Source organism: Phoca vitulina, unplaced genomic scaffold (genome assembly GCF_004348235.1).
Source record: "Phoca vitulina isolate PV1807 unplaced genomic scaffold, GSC_HSeal_1.0 scaffold54, whole genome shotgun sequence".
In the NCBI taxonomy this organism is placed as follows: domain Eukaryota; kingdom Metazoa; phylum Chordata; class Mammalia; order Carnivora; family Phocidae; genus Phoca; species Phoca vitulina.
Genome location: NW_022589757.1, coordinates 9,685,390 through 9,712,919, shown reverse-complemented (window position 1 = coordinate 9,712,919; position 27,530 = coordinate 9,685,390). Strand labels below are relative to the sequence as shown.

General features: G+C 38.1%; 1 protein-coding gene across 2 annotated transcripts in view; it reads left to right on the top strand.

The window, feature by feature from the left end:
* KIFAP3 (kinesin associated protein 3) overlaps nucleotides 1-27,530 on the top strand; it is a 190,424-nt gene that overhangs the window by 56,749 nt on the left and 106,145 nt on the right. For both annotated transcript variants that reach the window (XM_032389464.1, XM_032389465.1), the window contains exon 9: nucleotides 25,742-25,920. In XM_032389464.1, coding sequence (XP_032245355.1) covers nucleotides 25,742-25,920 — 179 coding nt within the window. The remainder of the gene's footprint in view (nucleotides 1-25,741; nucleotides 25,921-27,530) is intronic.

The window sequence follows — 27,530 nt, the reverse complement described above, 5'->3', positions numbered from 1 at the left end:
AGGGTGGAATGTTCTGTAAATATCTATGAGGACCATCTGGTCCAATGTATCATTCAAAGCTCTTGTTTCCTTGTTGATTTTCTGCTTAGATGATCTGTCCATTGCTGAGAGTGGAGTATTGAGGTCTCCTACAATTAACGTATTGTTATCAATATGACTCTTTATTTTGGTTAACAGTTGGCTTATGTAGATGGCTGCTCCCATGTTGGGGGTAGATATTTACAATTGTTAGATCTTCTTGTTGAATAGACCCTTTAAGAATGATATAGTGTCCTTCTGTGTCTCTTATTACAGACTTTAGTTTAAAATCTAATTTGTCTGATATAAGAATTGCTACCCCAGCTTTCTTTTGAGGTCCGCTGGCATGGAAGATAGATCTCCATCCCTTCACTTTCAGTCTGGATGTATCTTTAGGTTCAAAATGAGTCTCTTGTAGACAGCATATGGATGGGTCCTGTCTTTTTATCCAATCTGCAATCCTGTGCCATTTTATGGGAGCGTTTAGGCCATTCACGTTGAGAGTGATTATTGAAAGATATGAATTAATTGTCATCATGTTGCCTGTGAAGACGTTGTTTTTATAGATTGTCCCCATAAATTTCTGTTGTAGATCACTCTTGGGGTCTTTCTCCTTTTATAGAACCCCCCTTAATATTTCTTGCAGGGCCGGCTTAGTGGTCACATATTCTTTCAACTTCTGCCGGTCGTGGAAGCTCTGCATCTCTCCATCCATTCTAATGAAAGCCTTGCCGGATAAAGTTTTCTTGGCTGCATGTTCTTCTCATTTAGTACCCTGAATATGTCTTGCCAGGCCTTTCTGGCTTGCCAGGTCTCTGTGGATAGGTCTGACGTTATTCTGATGTTCCTCCCTCTGTACGTAAGGAATCTCTTCCCCCTAACTGCCCTTAAGATGGTTTCCTTGGTTCTAAGATTTGCAAGTTTTACTATTACATGCCGGGGTGTTGGCCTGTTTTCCTTGATCTTAGGAGGGGTCCTCTCTGCCTCTAGGACTCGAATGTTTGTTTCATTCCCCAGATTAGGGAAGTTCTCAGCTACGATTTGCTCAAATACATCTTCTAGCCCTCTCTCCACTCCCTCCGGGATTCCAATGATTCTGACATTGGAACGCCTCATGGTGTCACTTATTTCTCTGATTCTATTTTCATGGATTCTGAGTTGTTTTTCCCTGGCCTCCTCTTTTCCCTTTTTATCTATTATACTGTCTTCCAGATCGCTTATTCTCTCTTCTGTCTCAGTTACCCTAGCTGTTAGATTATCTAGATTGGATTGGATCTCATTGATAGCATTTTTAAGTTCTGCCAATTCCCCTTTTATTTCTGCCCTTAGAGACTCTATGTTGCCATTAATTGATTTCTCCATTCTAGCCACTGTCTTCACAATTGCTAGCCTGAATTCCATCTCCGACATCTTGGTTATATCTGCATCCATTTGTAAATCTGCAGCATAAGTCATAATCTCTGAGTCTTTTCTGTTTTGGGGGCTCCTCCTCCTAGTCATTCTGTTGATGGGTGTTTGAGGGAATGTATAGAGTCCAAATTATTGACCAGAACCCAAGCAAGATGCACCTGTTTTCTTGGGACCTTAGGGTTGCTGGCCTCTTGTTTTCCCAGCCTGTTTTCTGCGGGAGGGGCCTGCCCTGCTGTTACTCAGGCAACCCTGTTTGGGTGGAGTTGCCCTGCGCCCCTGTGGCGGGGGATGGGCTCAGTGGGAATCAGTCTTTGGGGCTTTTGTTCTCTGGCGCCTTTCCCTGGCGGCTTTCCATGTCTCTTCCGCAAGTCAGAGCAGAAGAGACCGTTTCCAACCCTCTGCCTCAGAGCAGAGAGACCTCAGTCTGTTCTTCAGTGAGCTCTCCAGGCCACACCATGTCCGTTTCTGTCCCTGCTGCTATAAACTGCAGCGTCCTGGGTTGTGCGCCCCTCCGCAGCGCTCCCAGTCCTGCCTCCAGGTCGGGGCACGTCTCTGCCCTTTGTGCTTCTAAAACCACCAGCCGCTCCCAGTTCGCGCACCCGGGACTCCGCCACATGGGGTCCTGTCCCGGGAACTGCAGTTTGCGTGCGCCCGACTCCGCCCCTCAGGGTTTCCACCCCGGAGGTTGCAGTTCACCGGCGGGAACCTGGCACACCGGGTTTCCGTCTCGGAGGCTGCAGTTCGCGTGTGCGCGACCGTCGTTCCGGGTTTCTGTCCAGGCGGCTGCAGTTCGCGTGCGCGCAACCCCGCCGGTCTGGTCCTCCTCCCCAGGGGCTGCCCTAAAGTCCTTTCCCAACGCTACCGGTCTGCGAGTCTGTGCCCGTCCGCAGCGCCCGAGGCTGTCACTCACCGGCAGTGTAGGATCCCCACGTCCAGGCACCCTCCCGCCGCCGTTTATCCTCCGATATCTGCTGGCAGAATCACGACTCTCCGCTTCGTACCTCAAAACCAACCGCCTGTGATATTCTGTTTGTAGAGATCCAGATCTTCTTACATCTCAGGCTGGTTTCGTGGGTGCTCAGAGTGGTCTGGTAGATATCCAGCTCAATTCCGGGGACCAGTTGAAATAGGGTCCCCTACTCCTCCGCCATCTTTCCCCCCTCCTCCTGTTACAGTTTTTAAGTCTGTTTTGTCTGAGTATAGATCAGTATAGTACCAAAGTATAGCTACCATTTTTTGTTTCTCTCTTTTGGTTTCCTTTTGCATGGAATATCTTTTTTCATCCCTTCACTTTGAACATATGTGTGCCCTATCATATATCATGTTACTAATTAGCATCCTTTCATTTCAGCTTGAAGAATTCCGTTAGCATTTATTTTAAGGCAGATCTAATGGTGATGAACTCCCTCAGCTTTTATTTGGGAAAGTATTTTGCTTTCATTTCTGAAGGACAACTTTGTTGTGTAAAGTATATTTGGTTGGCTTTTTTTTTTTTTCTTTCAGCACTTTGAATATATCATTCCACTTATTCCTGGCCTGTAAGCTTTCTGCTGAGGAATCTCCTTATAGTCTTATGTGAGTTCCCTTGTAGGAGATAATTTTTTTTTCTTCCTGCTTTTAAAATTCTTTCTTGGGGTGCCTGGGTGGCTCAGTGGGTCAAGCATCTGACTCTTGGTTTTGGGCTCCACGCTTAGCGGGGAGTCTCCTTGAGATTCTCTCCCTCTGTCCCTACCCCCACTCGTGTGCGCGCTCTCTCTCTCATAAATAAATCTTTAAAAAAGAAATAAAGTTCTCTCTTTGTCTTTGATTTTACATGATTTTGTTAAATGTGTCTTGTAGAACATCATTCTACATGTAGATTGAAATTTTGGGGTGAATTATTAATTTCATGAGGTCTACATCTCTCCCCAGACCTGGGACATTCTCAGCCATTATTTCTTTACATTTTCTGCCCCTTTCTTTCCAGTCTCATTCTGGGATTCCAGTGATGTGTAGATTATTTTCTTAATGCACAAGCTTGAGGTTAACCTCTCCTGCTGTGCACCTGCATTTCCACTGCCTGTGACAACACTGTGCAACCTCAGGAATGCACACTTACAGCATAATTAGAGATTCATTCATCTTATATCCGTAGTTCATTTGTTTTTATTATTGATGGTATTTCATTATATTCATCTATTAAGGGTTATCTGGGATGTTCCAGTTTTTCTCAATTACAAATAAAGTCACTGAGCATTAATGTGCGAGTCTTCATATGGGCATTTGCTTTCTTTTCTTTTAAAAAAATACTTTGTGATGGAATGCTGAGATCATATGGTAGGTGTATGTTTAACTTTTTAAGAAACTGTGAAATGGTTTTCTGCATGGTTGTACTATTGTACCTTCTCATATCAGTATATGAGAGTTCTAGTTGTTTCACATCTTCTCCAACATTTGATATGGTCAATTGTATTACTTTTAGCCATTTTAAAATGTATGCAGTAGTATCATATTGTGGTCTTAACTTTCATTTTCCTAGTGTCTAGTTATATTGAATATCTCTTCATGTGTTTATCTGTCATTTTTATATCTTTTGTTATATTATCTGTTAAATCTTTTGTTTAATTTTTTTTGTTGGATTGCCTTCTTACTGAATTTTGAGAGTTTTTGTTTTTTTTTTTTTTAATTGGAGAGAGAACACTCAAGTGGGGAGGGGCAGAGGGAGGAAGAGAATCTTGAGCAGGCTCCTTGCCCCCCCCATCCCCCACCCACTCTCGGCGCAGAGCCCAATGCAGGGCTTGATCTCATGACCCTGAGTTTATGACCTGAGCTGAAATCAAGAGTCGGATGCTTAACTGAGCCACCCAAGCACCCCAGGAGTTCTTTATATATATTGGATACAAGCCTTTATCATATACATATGATTTGCAGACATTTTCTCCCAGTCTTGCATTATCTTTTTCTTCTCTTAAGAGCATCTTTTGGAGAGCAGTATTTAAAATTTTTATGTAGTACAGTTGATTTCATATTTCCTGAATTACAATTCTGGTATGATATCTAAGAAATTCTTTTCTAACTAAAGTTTGCAAAGATTTTCTCCTCTGTTTTCTACAAGTTTTATTAGTCTTAGGTTTTACAGTTAAGTCTATAAGTTCTGAGTTAATTTTTGTATATGGTGTGAAGAATGGATCAAAGTTCTTTTTTATTCTTTTTGCTTATGCATGTCCAATTATCCAAGCATTATTTGTTGAAAACACTATCCTTTTACCTTTATCTGTTGGATTGTTTTATATGTTTGTAAAAATCTTTTATCCATGTATGTGCATTTCATTTCTGTACTCTAATTTCTGGTGTTCACCACATTTGTAACTCTTGAAACCAATAGCACAGTGTCTTCAGTATTGTGGCTTTATAGAAAAATCTTAAAAATGAAGTAGTATTAAGACTCCCAACTTTTTTTTTCAAAGGTGTTCTAGATATTCTAGGTATTTTGCATTTTCGTATTATTTTATAATCATTGTATTCATTTCTATAAAATTCTGAGGTATTGATTCAGATTACATTGAATATATATATTAATTTGGGAAGAATTGATATTGTAACAATATTGAGTCTTTTGACCGAAGGAAAGGATCTCTCTTTCCATTTATTTAGATTGTTTAATATCTCATAGTGGTGTTTTGTTATTTTCAGTTTTTTCACATCTTATGTCAGATTTATCCCTATCCCTAAGCGTTTCATATTTTTATTGCTAACCCTGAACACTCTTTTTAAAAAAATCTCAGTTGATTATTTGTTGCTTGTATATAGAAATATAATTGTTTTTTTATATTGGTTTTGAATTCTTCAACCTTGGTAAATTCATTTATTAATTAGTTCTAGTAACTTTCTTTTAAAGATTTCATCATATTTTCCACATAGATGAACATGTTATCTATAAATAAAGATAATTTCATCTTTTCAAATCAGGAAACCTTTTAATTATTATTTAGTTTGTTTATATGGTGAATTGCATTGATTGATTTTTCAAATGTTAAATCAACCTTGGGCTCCTGTATTAAAATCCCTCGTATTATCCTTTTTATATATCAGTGGATTAAATTTCCTTTGTTTTGCCTCTGTGTTCATAAGGGATATTTGTGTGTAGTTTTCTTTTGTTGTAAAATTTTCATGATAATGGTGGCTTCATAGGTTGACTTGGGATATATTCCATCTTATTTAACTTTCTGGGAGACCGTGTGCAGAATTGGTATTATTTCTTCTTTAAATGTTGGATAAGATATTCCAGTGAAGCCATCTGAACTCTTGTTTTCTTTGTGGGAAGATTTTAAACTGCGAATTCAATTTCTTTAATAGGTACTGTTCACATTCCCTATTTCTTTGTGAATGAGCTCAAGTAGCTTGAATCTTTAAAGGAATGTCTACATTTCAGGTTGTTCCATATTAATATTCCCTTATTATCTATTTTATTAATACCTATAGGATCTATAGTGATACAACCTCTCTCAACCCATAAATTGGCAAATTATGCCTTTCTTTTTTCTCCTGAGCATAGTAATTGGAGGGTTATCATTTTTTTTTATCTCAAGAACCAACTTTTGGTTTAATTGATTTTCTTTTTTTTTTTTTTTTTTAAAGATTTTATTTATTTATTTGAGAGAGAGAGAGAGCGCAAGAGGGGGTAGGGTTAGAGAGAGAAGCAGACTCCCCGCCGAGCAGGGAGCCCGATGTGGGACTCGATCCCGGGACTCCGGGATCATGACCTGAGCCGAAGGCAGTCGCTTAACCAACTGAGCCACCCAGGCGCCCTGGTTTAATTGATTTTCTGTATATTTGTATTTTATATTTCATTGATTTCTCTACAGATCTTTATTATTTACTTTACTGAGCTTACTTTGGGTTCAGTTTGCTCTTTTTGTAGTTTCTTAAGGTGGAAGTAGGATTATTTATTCAAGACCTTTTTTCTTCTATATTAAAGGTGTTTAGGGCTATAAATTTCTCTTTAAGCACTGTTTTAGGGATATCCCATAGATTTTGATATGTCCTGTTTTTATTTTCATTTTTATTCTGTCCAAAACACCTTTAAATTCCCCTTTTATTTCTTCTTTGACCCATAGGTTATTTAGAAAGGAGTTATTTTATTTCTGAATATTTGGGGATTTCTCAGTAATGTAATCCCATTACTGTTAGAGAAAATACTTTTTATTCAAATTCCAGTTACCAGTACAGTATAATATTAGTGTCAGTTGTACGATATAGTGATCAGCACTTCCATATTCACCTGGTGCTCATCACACAAAGTGTACTTCTTAATCCCCATCACCTATTTAACCCATTGCCCCCATCTACCTCCCCTGTGGTAACCATCAGTTTGTTCTCTATAGTTAAGTCTGTTTCTTGGTTCACATCTCTCTCTCTTTTCCCTTTGCTTATTTGTTTTGTTTCTTAAATGTTACATGAATGAAATCATATGGTATTCATCTTTCTGACTTATTTTGCATAGTATTATACTCTCTGGCTCCATCCATGTTGTTGCAAATGGCAAGATTTCATTCTTTTGATGGCTACATAATATTCCAGTGTGTGTGTGTGTGTGTGTGTGTGTGTGTGTATGTGTGAACACATGCACACATCCCACATTTTGCTTATCCATCAGTCAATGAACACTTGAGCCATTTCTGTAATTTGGCTATTGAGATAATGCTGTTATAAACATCGGGGTGCATATATCCCTTTGAATTAGTATTGTTGTGTTCATTGGGTAGTTAAGTTGCTGGATCATAGGGCAGTTTATTTTCAACTTTTTACGGAACCTCCATACTGTTTTCCAGAGTTGGCTGCGCCAGTTTGCATTCCCGCCAATAGTGCAAAAGGGTTCCCCTTTCTCCACATCCTTGCCAACACCTGTTGTTTCTTGTGATTTTGATTTTAGCCATTCTGACAGGTGTGGTGTGATATCTCATTGTAGTTTTGATTTGAATTTTCCTGATGATGAGTGATGTTGAGCATCTTTTCATGTATCTGTTGGCCATCTCTATGTCTTCTTTGAAAAAATGCCTCTTCATGTCTTCTGCCCACTTTTTAATTGGATTATTATTGTTTTCTGTGTATTGAGTTGTATAAGTTCTTTGTATATTTTAGATATTAACCCTTTATCAGATAATGTCATTTGCAAGTATCTTCTCCCATTCCAAAGGTTGCCTTTTAATTTTGTTGATTGTTTCCTTCGCTGTGCAGAAGCTTTTTATTTTGATGAAGTCCCAGTAGTTTATTTTTGTTTTTGTTTCCCTTGCCTCAGGAGACCTATCTAGAAAGAAGTTGTTATGGTCAATGTCTTAAGAGGTTACTGCCTGTGTTCTCCTCTAGGATTTTTATGGTTTCAGATCTCACATTTAGGTCTATGATCCATTTTAAATTTATTTTTGTGTAGGATGTAACAAAGTGGTTACAAACAAACAAAAGAAACAAAACATTCTTTTGCATGTTGCTGTCTCGTTTTCCCAACACCATTTGTTAAAGAGACTGTCTTTTTCCCATTGGATATTCTTTCTTGCTTTGGCAAAAATTAATTGAACATATAGTTTTGGGTTCATTTCTGGGTTTTCTATTCTGTTGTATTGATCTATGAATCTGTTTTCGTGCTAGTACCATACTGTTTTGATCCCTACAGCTTTGTAATATAACTTCAAGTCCAGAATTGTGATGCCCCCAGCTTTGCTTTTCTTTCTCAAGGTTGCTTTGGCTCTTCGGGGTCTTTTGTCATTTTATACAAATTGTGGAATTGTTCTAGCTCTGTGAAAAATGCTGTTGGTATTTTGATAGGGATTGCATTAAATGTGTAGATTGCTTTGAGCATTATAAACATTTTTTTTTTTAAAGATTTTATTTATTTATTTGACAGAGAGAGTCACAGCGAGAGAGGGAACACAAGCAGGGGGAGTGGCAGAGGGAGAAGCAGGCTCCCCGCGGAGCAGGGAGCCCGATGCGGGGCTCGATCCTAGGACCCTGGGATCATGACCTGAGCCCAAGGCAGACGCTTAACGACTGAGCCACCCAGGTGCCCCGTGCATTATAAACATTTTAACAGTGTTTGTTCTGGGTGCCTGGGTGGCTCAGTCGGTTAAGCATCTGCCTTCGGCTCAGGTCATGATCTAGGGTCCTGGGATCAGAGTCCTATATCGGGTTCCCTGCTCAGTGGGGAGTCTACTTCTCTCTCTGCCCCGCCCCCTGCTCGTGCCCTCCTTTCTCTCTCTCTCTCTCTCTCTAAAATAAATAAAATCTTAAAAAAAAAGAAAAAACAGTGTTTGTTCTTCCGGTCTGTGAGCATGGAATGTCTTTTCATTTCTTTGTTATTTTCAGTTTCTTTTATCATTGTTTTATGTTTTCAGAGTACAGGTCTTTCACCTCTTTGGATAGGTTTATTCCTAGATATCTTACAGTTTTGGGTGAAATTTTAAATGGGATTGATTCCTTAATTTCTCTTTTTGCTGCTTCATTATTGGTGTATAGAAATGCAACAGATTTCTGTAGATTTTGTATCCTGTGACTTTACTGAATTCATGTATCCATTCTAGCAGTTTTTGATGGAGTCTTTGGGTTTTCTATATAGAATATCATGTCATCTGCAAATAGTGGAAGTTTTACTTCTTCCTTGCCAGTTTGGATGCATTTTATTTCTTTTTGTTGGCTTGCTGTGGCCAGGACTTTCAGTACTATGTTAAATAACAGTGGTGAGAGTGGACATCCCTGCCTTGTTCCTGACCATAGAGGAGACACTCTCAGTTTTTCCCCCATTGAGGATGATATTAGCTGTGGGTTTTTAATCGATGGCCTTTATTAGGTTGAAGTATGTTTGCTCTAAACCTACTTTTTTGAGGGTTTTTATCATGAGTGGATGTTGTACTTTGTCAAATGCTTTTTCTGCATCTGTTGAAAGAAACATACGGTTCTTGTCCTTTCTTTTATTAATGTAGTGTATCATGTTGATTGATTTGCAAATATTGAACCATCCTTGCAACTCAAGAATAAATCCCACCTGACTGTCATGAATGATTTTTTTTAATGTATTGTTGGATTCAGTTTGCCAGCATTTTATTGAGAATCTTTGCATCCATGCTCATCAATACAGGACATTGGCCTATAGTTCTTTTTTAGTGGAGTCTTTATCTGGTTTTGGTATTAGGGTAATTCTGACCTCATAGAATGAATTTGGAAGTTTTCCTTTTCTACTTTTTGGAATAGTTTGAGAAGAATAGGTATTAACTCTTTAAATATTTGGTAGAGTTTACCATCTGTCCTTGGAGTTGAGAGTTTTTTGATTACTGATTCAATTTTTTTTGCTGGTTATGGGTCTGTTCAAGTTTTCTATTTTTTCCTATTTCAGTTTTGGTAGTTTGTATATTTCTAGGAATTTATCCATTTCTTGAGGTTGTCCAATTTGTTGGCTTATAGTTTTTTAAATAATATTCTCTTACAATTGTTTTTATTTCTGGGGTATTAGTTGTTACTTTTCCTCTCTCGTTTGTGATTTTATGTATTCAGGTCCTTTCTCTTTTCTTTTTGATAAGTCTGGCTAGAGGTTTATCAATTTTATTAATATTTTCAAAGAACCAGCTTTGGTTTTTTCTGTTCTATTGTTTGTTTCACTCATCTGTTCTATTGTTTGCTTTTGTTTTTGTTTCTATATCTTCTTTTTCTGCTCTGATCTTTATTATTTCCTGCTGGCTTTAGACTTCATTTGTTCTTTCTGTCTCCCTTAGTTGTAAGGTTAGGTTGTTTATTTGAGATTTTTCTTGCTTCCTAAGGTAGGCATGTATGGCTATGTACTTCCCTCTTATAACCACTTTTGCTGCATCCCAAAGGTTTTGGACCATTGTGTTTTATTTTCATTTTCATTTGTTTCCATGTTTTTTTTTTAATTTCTTCATTGATTTCCTGGTTTTTGTTTAGTAGCATGTTGTTTAACCTCCATGTATTTGTTGTCTTTCCACATTTTCTCTTGTAGTTGACTTCTAGTTTCATAATGTGGTGTCAGAAAAGGTGTCTGGTATGATCTCAGTCTTTCTGTATTTGTTGAGGCCTGATTTCTGATCTAATATGTGATCTGTTCTGGAAAATGCCCCATGTGCCCTTGAAAAGAATGTGTATTCTGCTGTTTTAGGACAGAATGTTCTGAATATATTGGTTAAGTCCATCTGGTCCAGTGTGTCATTCAAAGCCATTGTTTCCTTATTGATTTTCTGTTTAGATGATATGTCCATTGATGTAAGTGGGGTGTTAAAATCTCCTACTATTACCGTGTTCTTTTATGTTTGTTATTGTTTTATATATTTTGGTGCTCCCATTCTGGTACATAAATATTTACAGTTGTTAGATCTTGTTGGATTGTCCCCTTTATTATAATATAGTGCATTATCTATCTCTTGTTACACTCTCTGTTTTAAAGTCTAGTTTGTCCAATACAAGTATTGCTACTCCAGCTTTCTTTTGATATCCATTTGCATGATAAATTTTTCTCCATCTCCTCCCTTTCAATCTGCATGTCTAAAATGAGTTTCTTATAGGGAGCATATAGATGTATCCATTCTGACACCTTATGTCTTTTGATTGGAGCCTTTAATCTATTTACATTCAAAGTAATTATCGATAGATGTATTTATTGTCATTTTATTATTTGTTTTTTCATTGTTTTTGGAGATTTTGTCTGATTCTTTCTTGTCTTTGTCACTTTTGGTCTCTCCTTTGCACTCAAAGAGGCCCTTTTAATATTTCTTGCAGGGCTGGTTTAGTAGCCATGAACTCCTTTAGATTTTTTCTGACAAACCCTTTATCTCTCCTTCTATTCTGAATGATAGCCTTTCTGGATAGAGTATCCTTAGCTGCAGATTTTTCCCATTCAGCACTTTGAATATATCATGCCACTCTCTTCTGGCTTGCTAGGTTTCTGTTGAGAAATCTCCAGCTACCTTTGTGGATCTTCTCTTGTAAGGTATGGACTTCTTTTGTCTTGCTGCTTTTAAGATTTCTTCTTTATCACTATATTTTACAAATTTAATTTACAATATGTCTTGGTGTTGCCCTGCTTTTGTTGATTTTGATGGGAGTTCTCTGTGAAGACTGTTTCTTTCCCCAGATTGGTGAAGTTTTCTTTATTTCTTCAAATAAATTTTCTGTTCCCTTTTCTCTGTCTTCTGGGACTCCTATAATACAAATGTTATTACATTTGATGGAGTCACTTACAAGTTTCCTATGTCTGTTCTCATGTTGCATAATTCTTCTTTTTCTCTTTTCTTCAGCTTCATTATTCTCTGTTACTCTGTCTTTGATGTCACCAATTCATTCCTCTACTTCTTTCAGCCTACTTCATTGCATCAAGCCTGTTCCCAGTCTCATTTATGGCATTCTTCGTCTCTGATTCTTTTTTAACTCTTTTATCTCTGTGATAAGGGTCTCACTGATGTCTTTTATTCTTTTCTCAAGCCCAGTGAGTATCCTTATGATTGTTGCTTTATATTCTTAATATGGCACATTGTTACTTATATATGTTTCACTTAGATTGCTGGCCTTGGCCTTATCTTGCTCTTTCATTTGGGATAAATTCCTCTATCTTGGCATTTTTGTCTACGTCTATGCCTTCTTCTGTGTATTGTAAAACCCAGTTATGTCTCCTGTTCCTGAAAGTGATGGCCTTACGATGAAGAGGTCATATAGTGCCCAGGGCCTGGCCTTTCAGGGAGTGTCTCTGGTATGTGCCGCATGCGCCCTGCTGTTGAGTTTTGCTCTGTCCTTCAAGCCAGTCATCTGCAGAGGCTCTCCTTGCCTGCTGTGGGCAGCATTTGGTTTCTCACCTGAATATGGCAAGTTTTAACTAGATGTCATGTGGTCTTCTTGTGAAATGAGATCTGACACCACTTCCACCAGAACTGAAGCCCTGCAAAAGAACTCTCTGGTTGGGAAACATGGTGTGAGCAGGGGTTGTATTGATCTTCTGTGGGAGGGGTCCACTGCACTGGGACTAAAGCAGGTTTGACCGAGTGTGGGCACTGTGCTGCTTCCTACAGGGGGCTCTCTGTTTATGCTGAGGAGCAGAAGTGGGAAATGGCACCATCCAGCCCCTTTGTTCCCAGAGAGGTATCTCTGTGAATGCTGCCTCTTGGGGACATGCTCTGAGAAGAGCAAATAATCTCCCCACTTTGTGTCCCAAGGATTCTTCAGATTGCTGTTTCCACACTGTCTGCCCCTGGGTTGTTTGCCTGCATCTCTCCAGGAGTAGGGTAGTGCCCTCAGGACTCTATTCCAGCCAAGCCCATTGACCTTTAAAACTCCAGGCTTTAAGCCCCATTGTGCAAGAACTCAGGAAATTCAGCCCCTCTTGTTTTCCAAGCCAATGGCTTTGGGGAAACATTCTCCTTGTGTGTTCCCCAGTTCTCTCTCTCTCTCCCTTCTCCACAACCATGCTCCCTCCCCTCTGAAGCACCCACAGTCCGTTTTGCCTCTAAGCCATGTCTCTGCACTTCCTACCTTCTTCGATGTGGCCTCTCCTCTCCCTTTCATTGTGGAGTCTGTTCTTTCAGTCTTCAGGTTGATTTCTGGGGTATTTAGGATGGTTTGATAGTTATCTAGTTGGATGAGACAAGCCTAGGGGCCTTCTACTCCACTGCCATCTTCCTCACTCTCTGAGAAAATACTTTTTATGAACTGAATTTTTAATTTATTGAGACTTGTTTGATGGTGTAGAATATGGTTTCAAATGTTGTGTGTGCAGTTGAATGTGCATTCTGATACTGTTCTGTGGAATGTTCTATAAATATCACTGAGAAGTTGGTTGCTAATGTGTTCAAGTCTTTACATCTTGTTGTGTTTTCTGTACTTGTTCTATTAATTAGTCAGAGTAATATTAAAATATCTGACTAAACTTATGGATTTGACTGTTTTTCCTGCAGTTATATCAGGTTTTGCTCCATGAATTTTAAAGCTTTATTCTTAAGGATGGAAAGATAGAGGATTGTCATGTCCTCTTGATTAGTTTGTCCTTCTTGTCATTATGAAATGATCTTCATTACCTCTGATAATATTCTTTTGTCTGAAATTACTTTTCCTGGGTGCCTGGTGGCTCAGTTGGTTGGGCGACTACCTTTGGCTCAGATCATGATCCTGGAGTCCCGGGATCAAGTCCCGCGTCGGACTCCCTGCCCAGCAGGGAGTCTGCTTCTCCCTCTGACCCTCCCCCCTCTCATGCTCTCTCTCTCTCATTCTCTCTCTCTCAAATAAATAAATAAAATCTTTAAAAAAATGAAATTACTTTTCCTTATATTAATATAGACACTCCAGCTTTGTTGTGACTAGTGTTAGCATGTTGTTTATTTGTCCATCCTTTTACTTTTGATGTATTTATATCTTTATATTAAATTGTTTTTTTATACATAGCACATAGTTGAGTCTTGCTTTTATTTATTTTTTTCATCTTTTCCCCTCTTTTTCCTCCTTGTCTGCATTCTTATGGATGAAGGGTTTTTGTTTTTTGTCTATTTATCTCCATTGTTGGCTTAGCTATGACTCTTTTGTTCCATTGGTTGCTTTAAGATTTATATTATACATCTTTAATTAATCATAAGTTGTCTGCCTCCAAGTTTACATATTTAACTTATCATAAGTTAAGTCTGCCTTCAGGTAACATTGTACCACTTCATCTGTGGTATAAGAACCATTACTCCCATTTCTTCCCTTCTCAACTTTCTGCTGTTATAATTAATATTAGTTATACATACATCTTAGTTATACATACATATGCAGACATATATATGCTTATATACATATATATATGCTTATATATTATATACACATATATATACTTAATACACACATATATACACATATATATACTTATAAATCCTAAAATATAATTTACATAGAAACATTTTTATTTTAAAGATATTTAAATATTAAGAAAATAAAGTTACAATTTCCACTGATACTATTTTTGAGTAGGTTCATATTTCATTGAGTAGGTTGTTTTTGTGCCTGAAAGATTTTCTTTAATATTTCTTGTAGGACAGATTTAATAATGAATTATTTTATCTTTTGTGTGTTTGAAAAAGATATTTTTTTTCTTTTTTGAAATGTTTTCACTGGTTTAGAATTTAACAGTGACTTTTCTTTCTATATACCAAAGACATTTTTCCATTGTTGACTTGTTTGTATTGTTTTTACTGACAAGTCTTCTGTCATCCTTCCTTTTTTTTCTTTTTTTGTCTGTATAAAGTTTCTTTTTCTCTGGCTGTTTTCAGATTATCTCTTTATCATTTGTTTTGACAGTTTTGATTATGATGTGCCTTGCTTTAGTTTTCTTCATGTTTCTTGTTCTTAGGTTCATTAGAACTGTGGGTTTATAATATTTATCATATTGGAAAATTATTGGTTATTATTTCTTCAGGGACTTTAATTACAAGTAAATTAGGCCACTTTAAATTATTCCATAATCCACTGATAATCTTTATATTTTTGCTGGTTTTTTTTTCCATTTGTTTAATTTTGGAAAGTTTTTATGACCATGTCTTCAATTTCACTAATCTTTTCTTCTCCAGTCTCTTAAACTGCTGTCAATCCCATTTAGTATAATCCCATCTAACTCATTATAGTTTCCATTGCTAGAAGTTAATTGAATCTTTTGTATATCCTCCATGTCTCTACCTAAGTTTCAGAACATCTGGAAAACAGTTATGTCTGTTTTAATGTTTCTGTTTGAACATTCTAACCTTGGTGTCCATTTCAATTGGCTGATTTTTTCTCCTTATACATTGTATTTTCCTGCTCTTTTGAAGGGTGGATAATTTTTGATTGAATGCCAGACAGTGTAAAATTTATATTGTTTGGTGTTAGATATTTTTTTATTCCTAAAAATATTTTTGAACTTTCTTCTGGGACATAGTTAAATTACTTGGAAGCAGTTTGATACTTTTGAATGTTTCTGTTATGATTTGTTGGTGTGGACATAAGCAGCATTTAGTCTAAAACTTATTATTTCCCTACTTTCAGGGCAAAACCCTTCTGAGTACTCTACCTAATGCCCATGAATTATGAAGTTTCTAGTATGGCTGGTAGAAACAAGCATTATTTCTAGCCTTGGGTGTGTACCATGTACTTTTTCTTCTAATTCTCTTATTTTGTTCTGTTTTCAGCCTCAGATTCCTAACTAGTTAGTGCTCTGCTCAATATACAAGGTAGTCCTCTGCAGAAGTTCAGAATTCTCTCTCTGTACAGCTTTCTCCTCGATGGCATTCTTTTCTGTGAAATCTAGCCACTTTGGCTTCCTTGGTATCTTGGTTCCCTCTCTTCAACTCTAGGATTCTTTTGGGTTCTACCAGGATTTTCCCTCTGTGTCATGACCTGGAAACTCTCAAGGCAGTATTCTGGAGCACAAGGCCATCTCATTTATTTCTTATGTTTTGGGTCACTGCCCTTCATTATCTGATGTTCATTGTTGTGAAAATCTTTATTTTGTATATTTTTGTCTGGTTGTTGTCATTGTTGTTGTTGTTTCAGGTAAGAGTTTAAATCTGGTACCCATTACTCTGTTGTATTAATTTCCTAGGGCTGCCAAAACAAAGTACCACAAAGTAGCTCTTTAATAAGACAACAGAAATTTATTCTCTCACAGTTTCTGGAGATTAGAAAGCTAAAATCACAGTGTTAGCAAGATCATGCTCCCCCTGAAGGCTCCAGGATCCTTCCTTTTCTCTTCCTAGCTTTTGGTGGCTTCTAGTAATCCTTGGTGTTTCTTGGTTTGTAGCTGCATTGCTCCAGTCTCTCCCCCCATCTTCACATGGCCACCCTCCCACTGTATCCATGTCCTCTCCTATACTTGTAAGGACACAAGTCATTGGATTTGAGGTCTACCCTAATCCATTATGATTCATCTTAACTAATTACCTCGGCAAAGACCCATTTCCAAGTAGGGTCAAATTCTGAGGTTCTGTCGGACATGAATTTTGGGAGAACACTGTTCAACCCATTATATCTCTCTTGGTTGCAAGCAGAAGACTACTATTTGCTTTTTCAGTACAACTTCATTAAAAATTCTTTTTATAGAAATTGATTCATTGAGGGGCGCCTGGGTGGCTCAGTCGTTAAGCGCCTGCCTTCGGCTCGGGTCATGATCTCAGGGTCCTGGGATTGAGCCCCACATCGGGCTCCCTGCTCGGTGGGAAGCCTGCTTCTCCCTCTCTCACTCCCCCTGCTTGTGTTCCCTCTCTCACTCTGTCTCTGTCAAATAAATAAATAAAATCTTTAAAAAAAAAAAGAAATTGATTCAGTTAGTGGAAAAACACTTTAAATCAGAGAACATACACCACAAATTTTTAATTCCCAGTTTTTTAAGCGTATTGCTTGGTTTCAGACAGAGAAACAAGCCTTTTGTTGACATGAATATTAGGGGAACAGATCTAAAATACATCAAAGATAGTCAGCACCTCCACGGTATTTACAGGGAACAACATGAAAAGACAGCGTGGAAAATGGCGTCAGAACAATCCTGCAGCATGGAAAATGGGGCCAGATGATCCTGCAGAAACTTCCTAATGAAAACAGCCCAGTCAGTTGATCTTAAGGTTGAGCATAGCTGCCACAGAACTCCCTCCAGGGCTTCCCTTGCTGCTCCAGAGATGTTGTGCAATGCTTATGTGCAGCCAACATGTAAGGCTAAAAAAGTCCAAGGTCCCTGGAGCAGTCTAGGTCCTAGAACACTCCCCTCCCTCCCATCTGAAAGAGACTTTAGATATCAACACAACTTTAAAACCTTTTAATAGTGCCTTGCATGGAAAGTCAGCATGATGCAGTAGTGTAAATATGTGAGCTTTGGATTCTGATGGGCTTGAATTTTAATTTAGCTCCGTCACTTCTTTGCTCTGTGGGTAGGGCAAGTTATTTACCTTCTCTGAATCTGAGGTTGCTCATCTGTAAACTTTATAATCAATCTTGCCCCATAAAGTTTTCTTAAAAATAAAATGGTTTACTGGGGGGGCGGAGCAAGATGGCGGAGGAGTAGGAGACCTGGATTTCGTCTCCTCTCAGGAATTCAGCTGGATAGGGATCAAACCATTCTGAACACCTACAAACTCAACAGGAGATCAAAGAAAAGAAGAGCAACAACTCTCTGAACAGAAAAGCGACCACTTTCTGGAAGGTAGGACGTGCGGAGAAGTGAATCCGAGGCGATATTCGGGAGGATAGACGGCGGGGGAGGGGCCTGCGTCGGCCGCTTCTGGCAAGTGATAGAGCCGCGGAGCACAAAGTCGGAACTTTTAGAAGTCTGCTCCGCTGAGGGACGTCACTCTGGTGGCGAAGTGGGGGGTGGAACCCTCGCGGGACAGTGTGGTCTCAGGACCCTCAGGGTCACAGAAAGACCGGGGGTGCCTGAGTGCGGCAGAGCTCCCAGGGATCGGAGCAGGGAAGCCGGCTGCAGAGACGGAGCCCAGGCGCGGGCTCTCAGCTCGGGGTTGTCATAGACCGTGATCCGCGCCACAGTCGGGCCACTGCTCCTCCAGCAGGGACCCAACAAGCGGCAGATCCGGGGAGACTCACCTTCTTCCCCGGGGAGGAGAGGTGCGGGAGTGCACCGCGGGGATCTGCTGGGTTTGGAGACTCCACCCGGGGTCGGGTGCCAGATAGAAAGGCGCGGTCACAGGCCGGGTGAGCACGGAGTGCGGCCGGAGACCGGGGAGACGGGAGTGACTGACGGCTTTTCTCTGAGGGCTCGCTGAGGAGCGGGACCCCGAGTTCTCGGCTCCGCCGGGGCGGAGACTGGGAGGCCGCCATTTTCACTCTCCGCCTCCAAAGCTGTACGGAAAGCTTGCAGGGAACAAAAGCTCCGGAGAGCAAACCCGAGCAGATTACTTAGCCCGGACCGGCAAGGGCGGGGCAATTTTGCCTCCAGCAGAGACATTTGGGAACCACGGCAACAGGCCCCTCCCCCAGAAGATCAGCGAGAACAGCCAGCCAAGACCAAGTTTACCGATCAATGAGAACGGCAGAACTCCAGCGCTAGGGGAATACTGCACATAGAATTCATGGCTTTTTTACCATGATTCTTTAGTCTTTCAAAGTTAATTATTTTTTTTAACTGTCTTTTTTTCTTTTTTCCTTTTTTCTTTTTTTTTGAATTTTTCTTTTTCCCTTTTTCAACCAACATCTTATCAATCCCTTTTTTAAAAAAAAAACATTTTTATTTTTCATTTTTAAAGTCATATTCTATCCCTTCATAGTAGTTACCCGTATTTTTGGCATATATATATAAGTTGTTCTCTCTTTAAAATCTTGAGATAGTTTCTTCTAACAGATCAAAATATACTCTAAATCTCTAGTGTATGGTTTTTTTCTACTCCCCTGCCTGATCACATTCTCTCCCTTTTTTCTTTCTTTTTTTTTTTTAATCCTCTTCTTTCTTTTTTCAAACAACTTATCAAATCCTTTTTTAAAATTTTTTATAATTTCCATCTTTACAGTCATATTCCATCCCTTCATCATATCAACCCTTATTTTTGTACATATATAAGTTTTTCTTTCTTTAAAATTTTGGGAGGGACTTTCTTTTAACAGACCAAAATACACCCAAAATCTAGTGTGTGGCACTGATCTATAATCCAGCCTGATCATATTTGATCACATTGTTTTTGTTTTGTTTTGTTTTGTTCTGCTTTTGTTTGTTTTTATCTTTATCTTTTCTTTTTTCTTTTTTTCTTTCCTTTTCTTTTTTCTCTCTTTCCCTTTCTTTTCCCACTGCTTCAGGTCTTTTCTGATTTGTTTAGAGTATATTTTCTGGGGACGTTGTTACCCTGCTAGCATTTTGTTCTCTCATTAATCTATTCTCCTCTGCACAAAATGACAAGACGGAAAAAATCACCTCAACAAAAAGAACAAGAGGTAGTACCGACTGCCAGGGACCTACTCAATACGGACATTAGTACGATGTCAGATCTAGAGTTCAGAATCATCACTTTAAAGATACTAGCTGGGCTTGAAAAAAACATGGAAGTTATTAGAGAAACCCTTTCTGGAGAAGTAAAAGAACTAAAATCGAACCAAGTAGAAATCAAAAAGGCTATTAATGAGGTGCAATCAAATATGGGGGCGCTAACTGCTAGGATAAATGAGGCAGAAGAAAGAATCAGTGAGATAGAAGACCAAATGATGGAAAATAAAGAAGCTGAGAAAAAGAGAGATAAACAACTACTGGATCACGAGGGCAGAATTCGAGAGATAAACGATACCATAAGACGAAACAACATTAGAATAATTGGGATCCCAGCAGAAGAAGAAAGAGAGAGAGGGGCAGAAGGTATAATGGAGCAAATTATAGCAGAGAACTTCCCTAATTTGGGGAAGGAAACAGGCATCAAAATCCAGGAAGCACAGAGAACCCCTCTCAAAATCAATAAAAATAGGTCAACACCCCGACATCTAATAGTAAAACTTACGAGTCTCAGAGACAAAGAGAAAATCCTGAAAGCAGCTCGGGAGAAGAGATATGTAACCTACAATGGTAGAAACATTAGATTGGCAACAGACTTATCCACAGAGACCTGGCAGGCCAGAAAGGACTGGCAGGACATATTCAGAGCACTAAATGAGAAAAATATGCAGCCAAGAATACTATATCCAGCTAGGCTGTCATTGAAAATTGAAGGAGAGATAAAAAGCTTCCAGGACAAACAAAAACTAAAGGAATTTGCAAACACGAAACCAGCCCTACAACAAATATTGAAAGGGGTCCTCTAAGCAAAGAGAGAGCCTAAAAGCAACATAGACCAGAAAGGAACACAAACAATATACAGTAACAGTCACTTTACAGGCAATACAATGGCACTGAACTCCTATCTTTCAATAGTTACCCTGAATGTAAATGGGCTAAATGCCCCAATCAAAAGACACAGGCTATCAGATTGGATTAAAAAACAAGACCCATCGATATGCTGTCTGCAAGAGACTCATTTTAGACCCAAAGACACCCCCAGATTGAAAGTGAGGGGGTGGAAAACCATTTACCATGCTAATGGACACCAAAAGAAAGCTGGGGTGGCAATCCTTATATCAGACAAATTAGATTTTAAACCAAAGACTGTAATAAGAGATGAGGAAGGACACTATATCATACTTAAAGGGTCTATCCAACAAGAAGATCTAACAATTGTAAATATCTATGCCCCTAACATGGGAGCAGCCAATTATATAAGGCAATTAATAACAAAAGCAAAGAAACACATCGACAACAATACAATAATAGTGGGGGACTTTAACACCCCCCTCACTGAAATGGACAGATCGTCTAAGCAAAAGATCAACAAGGAAATAAAGACTTTAAATGACACACTGGACCAAATGGACTTCACAGACATATTCAGAACATTCCATCCCAAAGCAACGGAATACACGTTCTTCTCTAGTGCCCATGGAACATTCTCCAGAATCGATCACATCCTAGGTCATAAATCAGGTCTCAACCGGTACCAGAAGATTGGGATCATCCCCTGCCTATTTTCAGACCACAATGCTTTGAAACTAGAACTCAATCACAAGAGGAAAGTCAGAAAGAACTCAAATACATGGAGGCTAAAGAGCATCCTACTGAAGAATGAATGGGTCAACCAGGAAATTAAAGAAGAATTAAAAAAATTCATGGAAACCAATGAAAATGAAAACACAACTATTCAAAATCTTTGGGATACAGCAAAGGCAGTCCTAAGAGGAAAGTATATAGCAATACAAGCCTTTCTCAAGAAACAAGAAAGGTCTCAAGTACACAACCTAACCCTACACCTAAAGGAGCTGGAGAAAGAACAGCAAATAAAGCCTAAACCCAGCAGGAGAAGAGAAATAATAAAGATCAGAGCAGAAATCAATGAAATAGAAACCAAAAGAACAGTAGAACAGATCAACGAAACTAGGAGCTGGTTCTTTGAAAGAATTAACAAGATTGATAAGCCCCTGGCCAGACTTATCAAAAAGAAAAGAGAAATGACCCAAATCAACAAAATCATGAATGAAAGAGGAGACATCACAACCAACACCAAAGAAATACAAACAATTATAAGAACATATTATGAGCAACTCTATGCCAACAAGCTAGATAACCTGGAAGTAATGGATGCATTCCTAGAGATGTATCAACTACCAAAACTGAACCAGGAAGAAATAGAACACCTGAACAGACCTATAACCACTAAGGAAATAGAAGCAGTCATCAAAAATCTCCCAAAACACAAAAGCCCAGGGCCAGATGGCTTCCCAGGAGAATTCTACCAAACATTTCAAGAAGAATTAATACCTATCCTTCTGAAACTGTTCCAAAAAATAGAAATGGAAGGAAAACTTCCAAACTCATTTTATGAGGCCAGCATTACCTTGATCCCAAAACCAGACAAAGACCCCATCAAAAAGGAGAATTACAGACCAATATCCCTGATGAACATGGATGCAAAAATTCTCACCAAAATACTAGCCAATAGGATCCAACAGTACATTAAAAGGATTATTCACCACGACCAAGTCGGATTTATCCCTGGGCTGCAAGGTTGGTTCAACATCCGCAAATCAATCAACGTGATACAATACATTAACAAAAGAAAAAACAAGAATCACATGATCCTCTCAATAGATGCAGAAAAAGCATTTGACAAAGTACAGCATCCTTTCTTGATCAAAACTCTTCAGAGTATAGGGATAGAGGGTACATACCTCAATATCATAAAAGCCATCTATGAAAAACCTACAGCGAATATCATTCTCAATGGGGAAAAACTGAGAGCTTTCCCCCTAAGGTCAGGAACGCGGCAGGGATGTCCACTATCACCACTGCTATTCAACATAGTATTGGAAGTCCTAGCCACAGCAATCAGACAACAAAAAGAAATCAAAGGCATCCAAATTGGCAAAGAAGAAGTCAAACTCTCACTCTTTGCAGATGATATGATACTTTATGTGGAAAATCCCAAAGACTCCACCCCAAAACTGCTAGAACTCATACAGGAATTCAGTCAAGTGGCAGGATATAAAATCAATGCACAGAAGTCAGTGGCATTCCTATACACCAACAACAAGTCAGAAGAAAGAGAAATTAAGGAGTCGATCCCATTTACAATTGCACCCAAAACCATAAGATACCTAGGAATAAATCTAACCAAAGAGGCAAAGGATCTGTACTCAGAAAACTATAAAATACTCATGAAAGAAATTGAGGAAGACACAAAGAAATGGAAAAACGTTCCATGCTCATGGATTGGAAGAACAAATATTGTGAAGATGTCAATCCTACCTAGAGCAATCTACACATTCAATGCAATCCCCATCAAAATACCATCCACTTTCTTCAAAGAAATGGAACAAATCATCCTAAAATTTGTATGGAACCAGAAAAGACCCCGCATAGCCAGAGGAATGTTGAAAAAGAAAAGCAAAGCCGGCGGCATCACAATTCCAGACTTCCAGCTCTACTACAAAGCTGTCATCATCAAGACAGTATGGTACTGGCACAAAAACAGACACATAGATCAATGGAACAGAATAGAGAGCCCAGAAATGGACCCTCAACTCTATGGTCAACTAATCTTTGACAAAGCAGGAAAGAATGTCCAATGGAAAAAAGACAGTCTCTTCAACAAATGGTGTTGGGAAAATTGGACAGCCACATGCAGAAGAATGAAACTGGACCATTTCCTTACACCACACACAAAAATAGACTCCAAATGGTTGAAAGACCTCAATGTGAGACAGGAGTCCATCAAAATCCTAAAGGAGAACACAGGCAGCAACCTCTTCGACCTCAGCCGCAGCAACTTCTTCCTAGAAACATCGCCAAAGGCAAGGGAAGCAAGGGCAAAAAATGAACTATTGGGACTTCATCAAGATAAAAAGCTTTTGCAAAGCAAAGGAAACAGTCAACAAAACCAAAAGACAACTGACAGAATGGGAGAAGATATTTGCCAATGACATATCAGATAAAGGGCTAGTATCCAAAATCTATAAAGAACTCATCAAACTCAACACCAAAAGAACAAAGAATCCAATCAAGAAATGGGCAGAAGACATGAACAGACATTTTTCCAAAGAAGACATCCAAATGGCCAACAGACACATGAAAAAGTGTTCAATATCGCTCGGCATCAGGGAAATCCAAATCAAAACCTCAACGAGATACCACCTCACACCAGTCAGAATGGCTAAAATTAACAAGTCAGGAAATGACAGATGTTGGCGTGGATGCGGAGAAAGGGGAACCCTCCTACACTGTTGGTGGGAATGCAAGCTGGTGCAGCCACTCTGGAAAACAGTATGGAGGTTCCTCAAAAAGTTGAAAATAGAGCTACCATATGATCCAGCAATTGCACTACTGGGTATTTACCCCAAAGATACAAAAGTAGGGACCCGAAAGGCTACGTGCACCCCGATGTTTATAGCAGCAATGTCCACAATAGCCAAACTGTGGAAAGAGCCAAGATGTCCATCAACAGATGAATGGATAAAGAAGATGTGGTATATATATACAATGGAATATTATGCAGCCATCAAAAGGAATAAGATCTTGCCATTTGCAACGACGTGGATGGAACTGGAGGGTATTATGCTGAGCGAAATAAGTCAAACAGAGAAAGACATGTATCATATGACCTCACTGATATGAGGAATTCTTAATCTCAGGAAACAAACTGAGGGTTGCTGGAGTGGGGGGTGGGGTGGGAGGGATGGGGTGACTGGGTGATGGACACTGGGGAGGGTATGTGTTCTGGTAAGCGCTGTGAATTGTGCAGGACTGTTGAATCTCAGATCTGTACCTCTGAAACAAATAATGCAATATATGTTAAGAAAGAAAAAAAGAAGAAGAAGAATGTAGCAGGAGGGGAAGAATGAAGGGGGGGAAATCGGAGGGGGAGAAGAACCATGAGAGACGATGGACTCTGAAAAACAAACTGAGGGTTCTAGAGGGGAGGGGGTTGGGAGGATGGGTTAGCCTGGTGATGGGTATTGAGGAGGGCACGTTCTGCATGGAGCACTGGGTGTTATGCACAAACAATGAATCATGGAACACTATATCTAAAACTAATGATGTAATGTATGGGGATTAACATAACAATAAAAAAAAAATTAAAAAAAAAAAATAAAAAAATAAAATGGTTTACTGATTATATATCAACTAGTACAGTGCCTGGCATACAGTAGCCCTAATTAGTATGAATTGCCTTTACAGCTCAAATACTTGTTAAGTAAATTAAATATTTACAACTATTGCATATATTTCTTATTTTCATAAAGGTATAGTGATGGATTATAAGAATACATGAAATGAAATGCTAAAATGATGAGTAAACCAAGGCCATAGGATTGTGTTGATCATAATAGCCTACAAATTCTGACAGAAACCTTTCAGGTCTTCACTCTGAAGCTTCCTGTCAGTCAAGGCAAAATGGAAAACATTATATATTACAAATTCTCACTGTCAAAAGGGAAGAATCATATGAGTTTCTTATGAGAACCTAAGCATTTTTATTACAGGTATCTAAAAGAAATTTTGCTTAGAATTAGTAGCCAGTGCCTTAACTTTGTCTAGTATAACAATTGCATTACTGAATTTAACATGGCATTTTCTGTAGTAACTATCAGAAAATCAGCTTGAATGTATAAAATAGATTTTAGTATCTTCATACTTAGCTCTAGCTATACTGTATGTTTTGGATTATAGTTCTTTTTGTTGTTGTTAGTTAACATACAGTGTTATATTACTTTCAGGTGTACAATATAGTGATTTAACAATTCCATGCAGTACCCTGTGCTCATCTCAGCAAGTGCACTCCTTAATCCCCATCACCTATTTAACCTATCACCCACCCACCTCCCCTCTGGTACCCATTAGTTTGTTCTTAGATTATAGTTCTTTTTAACATAGCAGCTCCTAGTTATTGAAGTTTTACCTTGTTTTCTACATGTATAAAATTATTTTTTCCTGTCTGCCTGTTTTATTATTTATCAACATATACTTTTAATGCCATTTGCTTACTATTAAGCTCGAAACTCCAAGAGGGTAAGAATCATTATCTTAATTTGATTAGTGTCGTCCTCAGCATCATAAGAAAATTATTTTATATCTATATATTTTTTATTTTATATAACATATATATATTTCTCAATAATAACAAATGTTTCCTAATGAGCCAATTAATAAGTTAAAATTTTCAAAATAATGTATTATCTTCTTAGAACTACATCTGTTACTATGCTGAGTAGAAATGATTTATTAAATTGTTGATTCAATATGCCAGTCATTTAACACTCATCCATTTTACTCTTCTAGTTGCTCTTTATTTGCTTCTGAATCTTGCTGAAGATACACGTACAGAACTGAAGATGAGGAACAAGAACATAGTTCACATGCTGGTGAAGGCTCTTGATCGGGACAATTTTGAGCTGCTTATTCTAGTTGTGTCATTCTTGAAGAAACTCAGCATTTTTATGGAGAATAAAAATGATATGGTAACTTACATTTAAATACTCCATGCTCACCATTTTCAAGTTAGATATTTTGATAAAAGTAAACATATTATTCCCCTACTGAGATAATTCTGAATGAAAATTTTACAATAGCAATAATTCACTTAAATGACTTCATTAGGAAATATATTCCTTATTAGTTCTTATTCTACTTAATTGAAACTATCTGTTTAAAAATTTTTTTCTAACATATTACATAGGATGAATCTTTCCATATTAAACATAATATGTAGAAAGTAATTTATATTTAAGATTGTGCTTCAGAATCATCTGGCTTATTATCTTCCCTTATATCATCTTTTCTTCTACATTTCTGATATTAGTGTGTGGAATTACAGTCTAGCCCAGTCTCTCCTTTCTGACCTGCCATTCCAGTTGGTAGCCACAACCTATTGATTCTGTTTCTTAAGTATCTCTTGAAGTTATATCTTCTTTCTATTCTCAGTACATTTGTATTAGTTCATGCCCTCTTTCTTTATACCCTCTTCATTTTCTTGTTTGAATTATTATAGTAGGTTCCTGTTTGCCATCTTATATTGTGTTGATACAGTGGTCTTTAAGAAATACAAGTTGATTATATAGTATTTCTCCTTCTGAAAAATATACACAATTCAGAAATAATGTAAAGATAGAATAAAAGCTATCTGCTTTTTTTCATGACATTAAAGTCTAATGTAACAGTGTTACGTTAAATAGATCATATATTAACCATACCTTGATTTCAGATATTTAAGTTGTTGATAATTATAGCTATTATAAATAGCACCTGAATGAACACATTTGTATATGCATCATTGTCTAAATTTCTTTTTTTAAGATTTTATTTATTTATTTGTTTGAGAGAATGAGCACCCCTGTTAGGGGAGGAGCAAAGGGAGATGGAGAAGCAGACCCCCCACTGAGCAGGGAGCCTATCCCAGGACCCTGAGATCATGACCTGAGCCTAAGAGAGACACTTAACCAACTGAGCCACTCAGGCACCCCTCATTGTCTATATTTCTGATTAATTTCTTAGATTCCTAGAAATAGAATTGTTAAATCATTGACCTTAACTACATTGAGGACCATTTTAGAAGTATATGCTAATACAAGTCATTATATGACTGTGTATTATTGGTGTATGTGGATTCTCCTTCAGATAGTCTAAACGTATAGTATTTTTGCCTGCTCTTTTTTCTTCTTTTGAAGTTCAATGAACTAGGAAGTACCTTATGCTCACTGAATGACGCAGCATGCTATTTGAAAATCTGAGACTCATTTATCAGATTTAATAAGTGCCTTGAATTCTGATACTTGAAATAAACAAAATTTTATTTTAACCACAGGTATTTAGTATCTGTCATTTTCATCATTAGTATATAATTATTGATGATCACTGTATGCCTGGTATTGTTTTAAGATTGAATTTATTTAGATTAATAGAACATTTTTTGTTTTCATTGATCTTAAGAATATGATGAGATGGTGATATATATATATACTCTTGAATAGAGTGTAGCTAAATAATTGCTTCCCTTTGCTATAAGTTGAAGTGTATTTTCTTCTATTTACATGTTTAGATTAAGTTCACTTTAGTAGGTTTGCAAAATTCA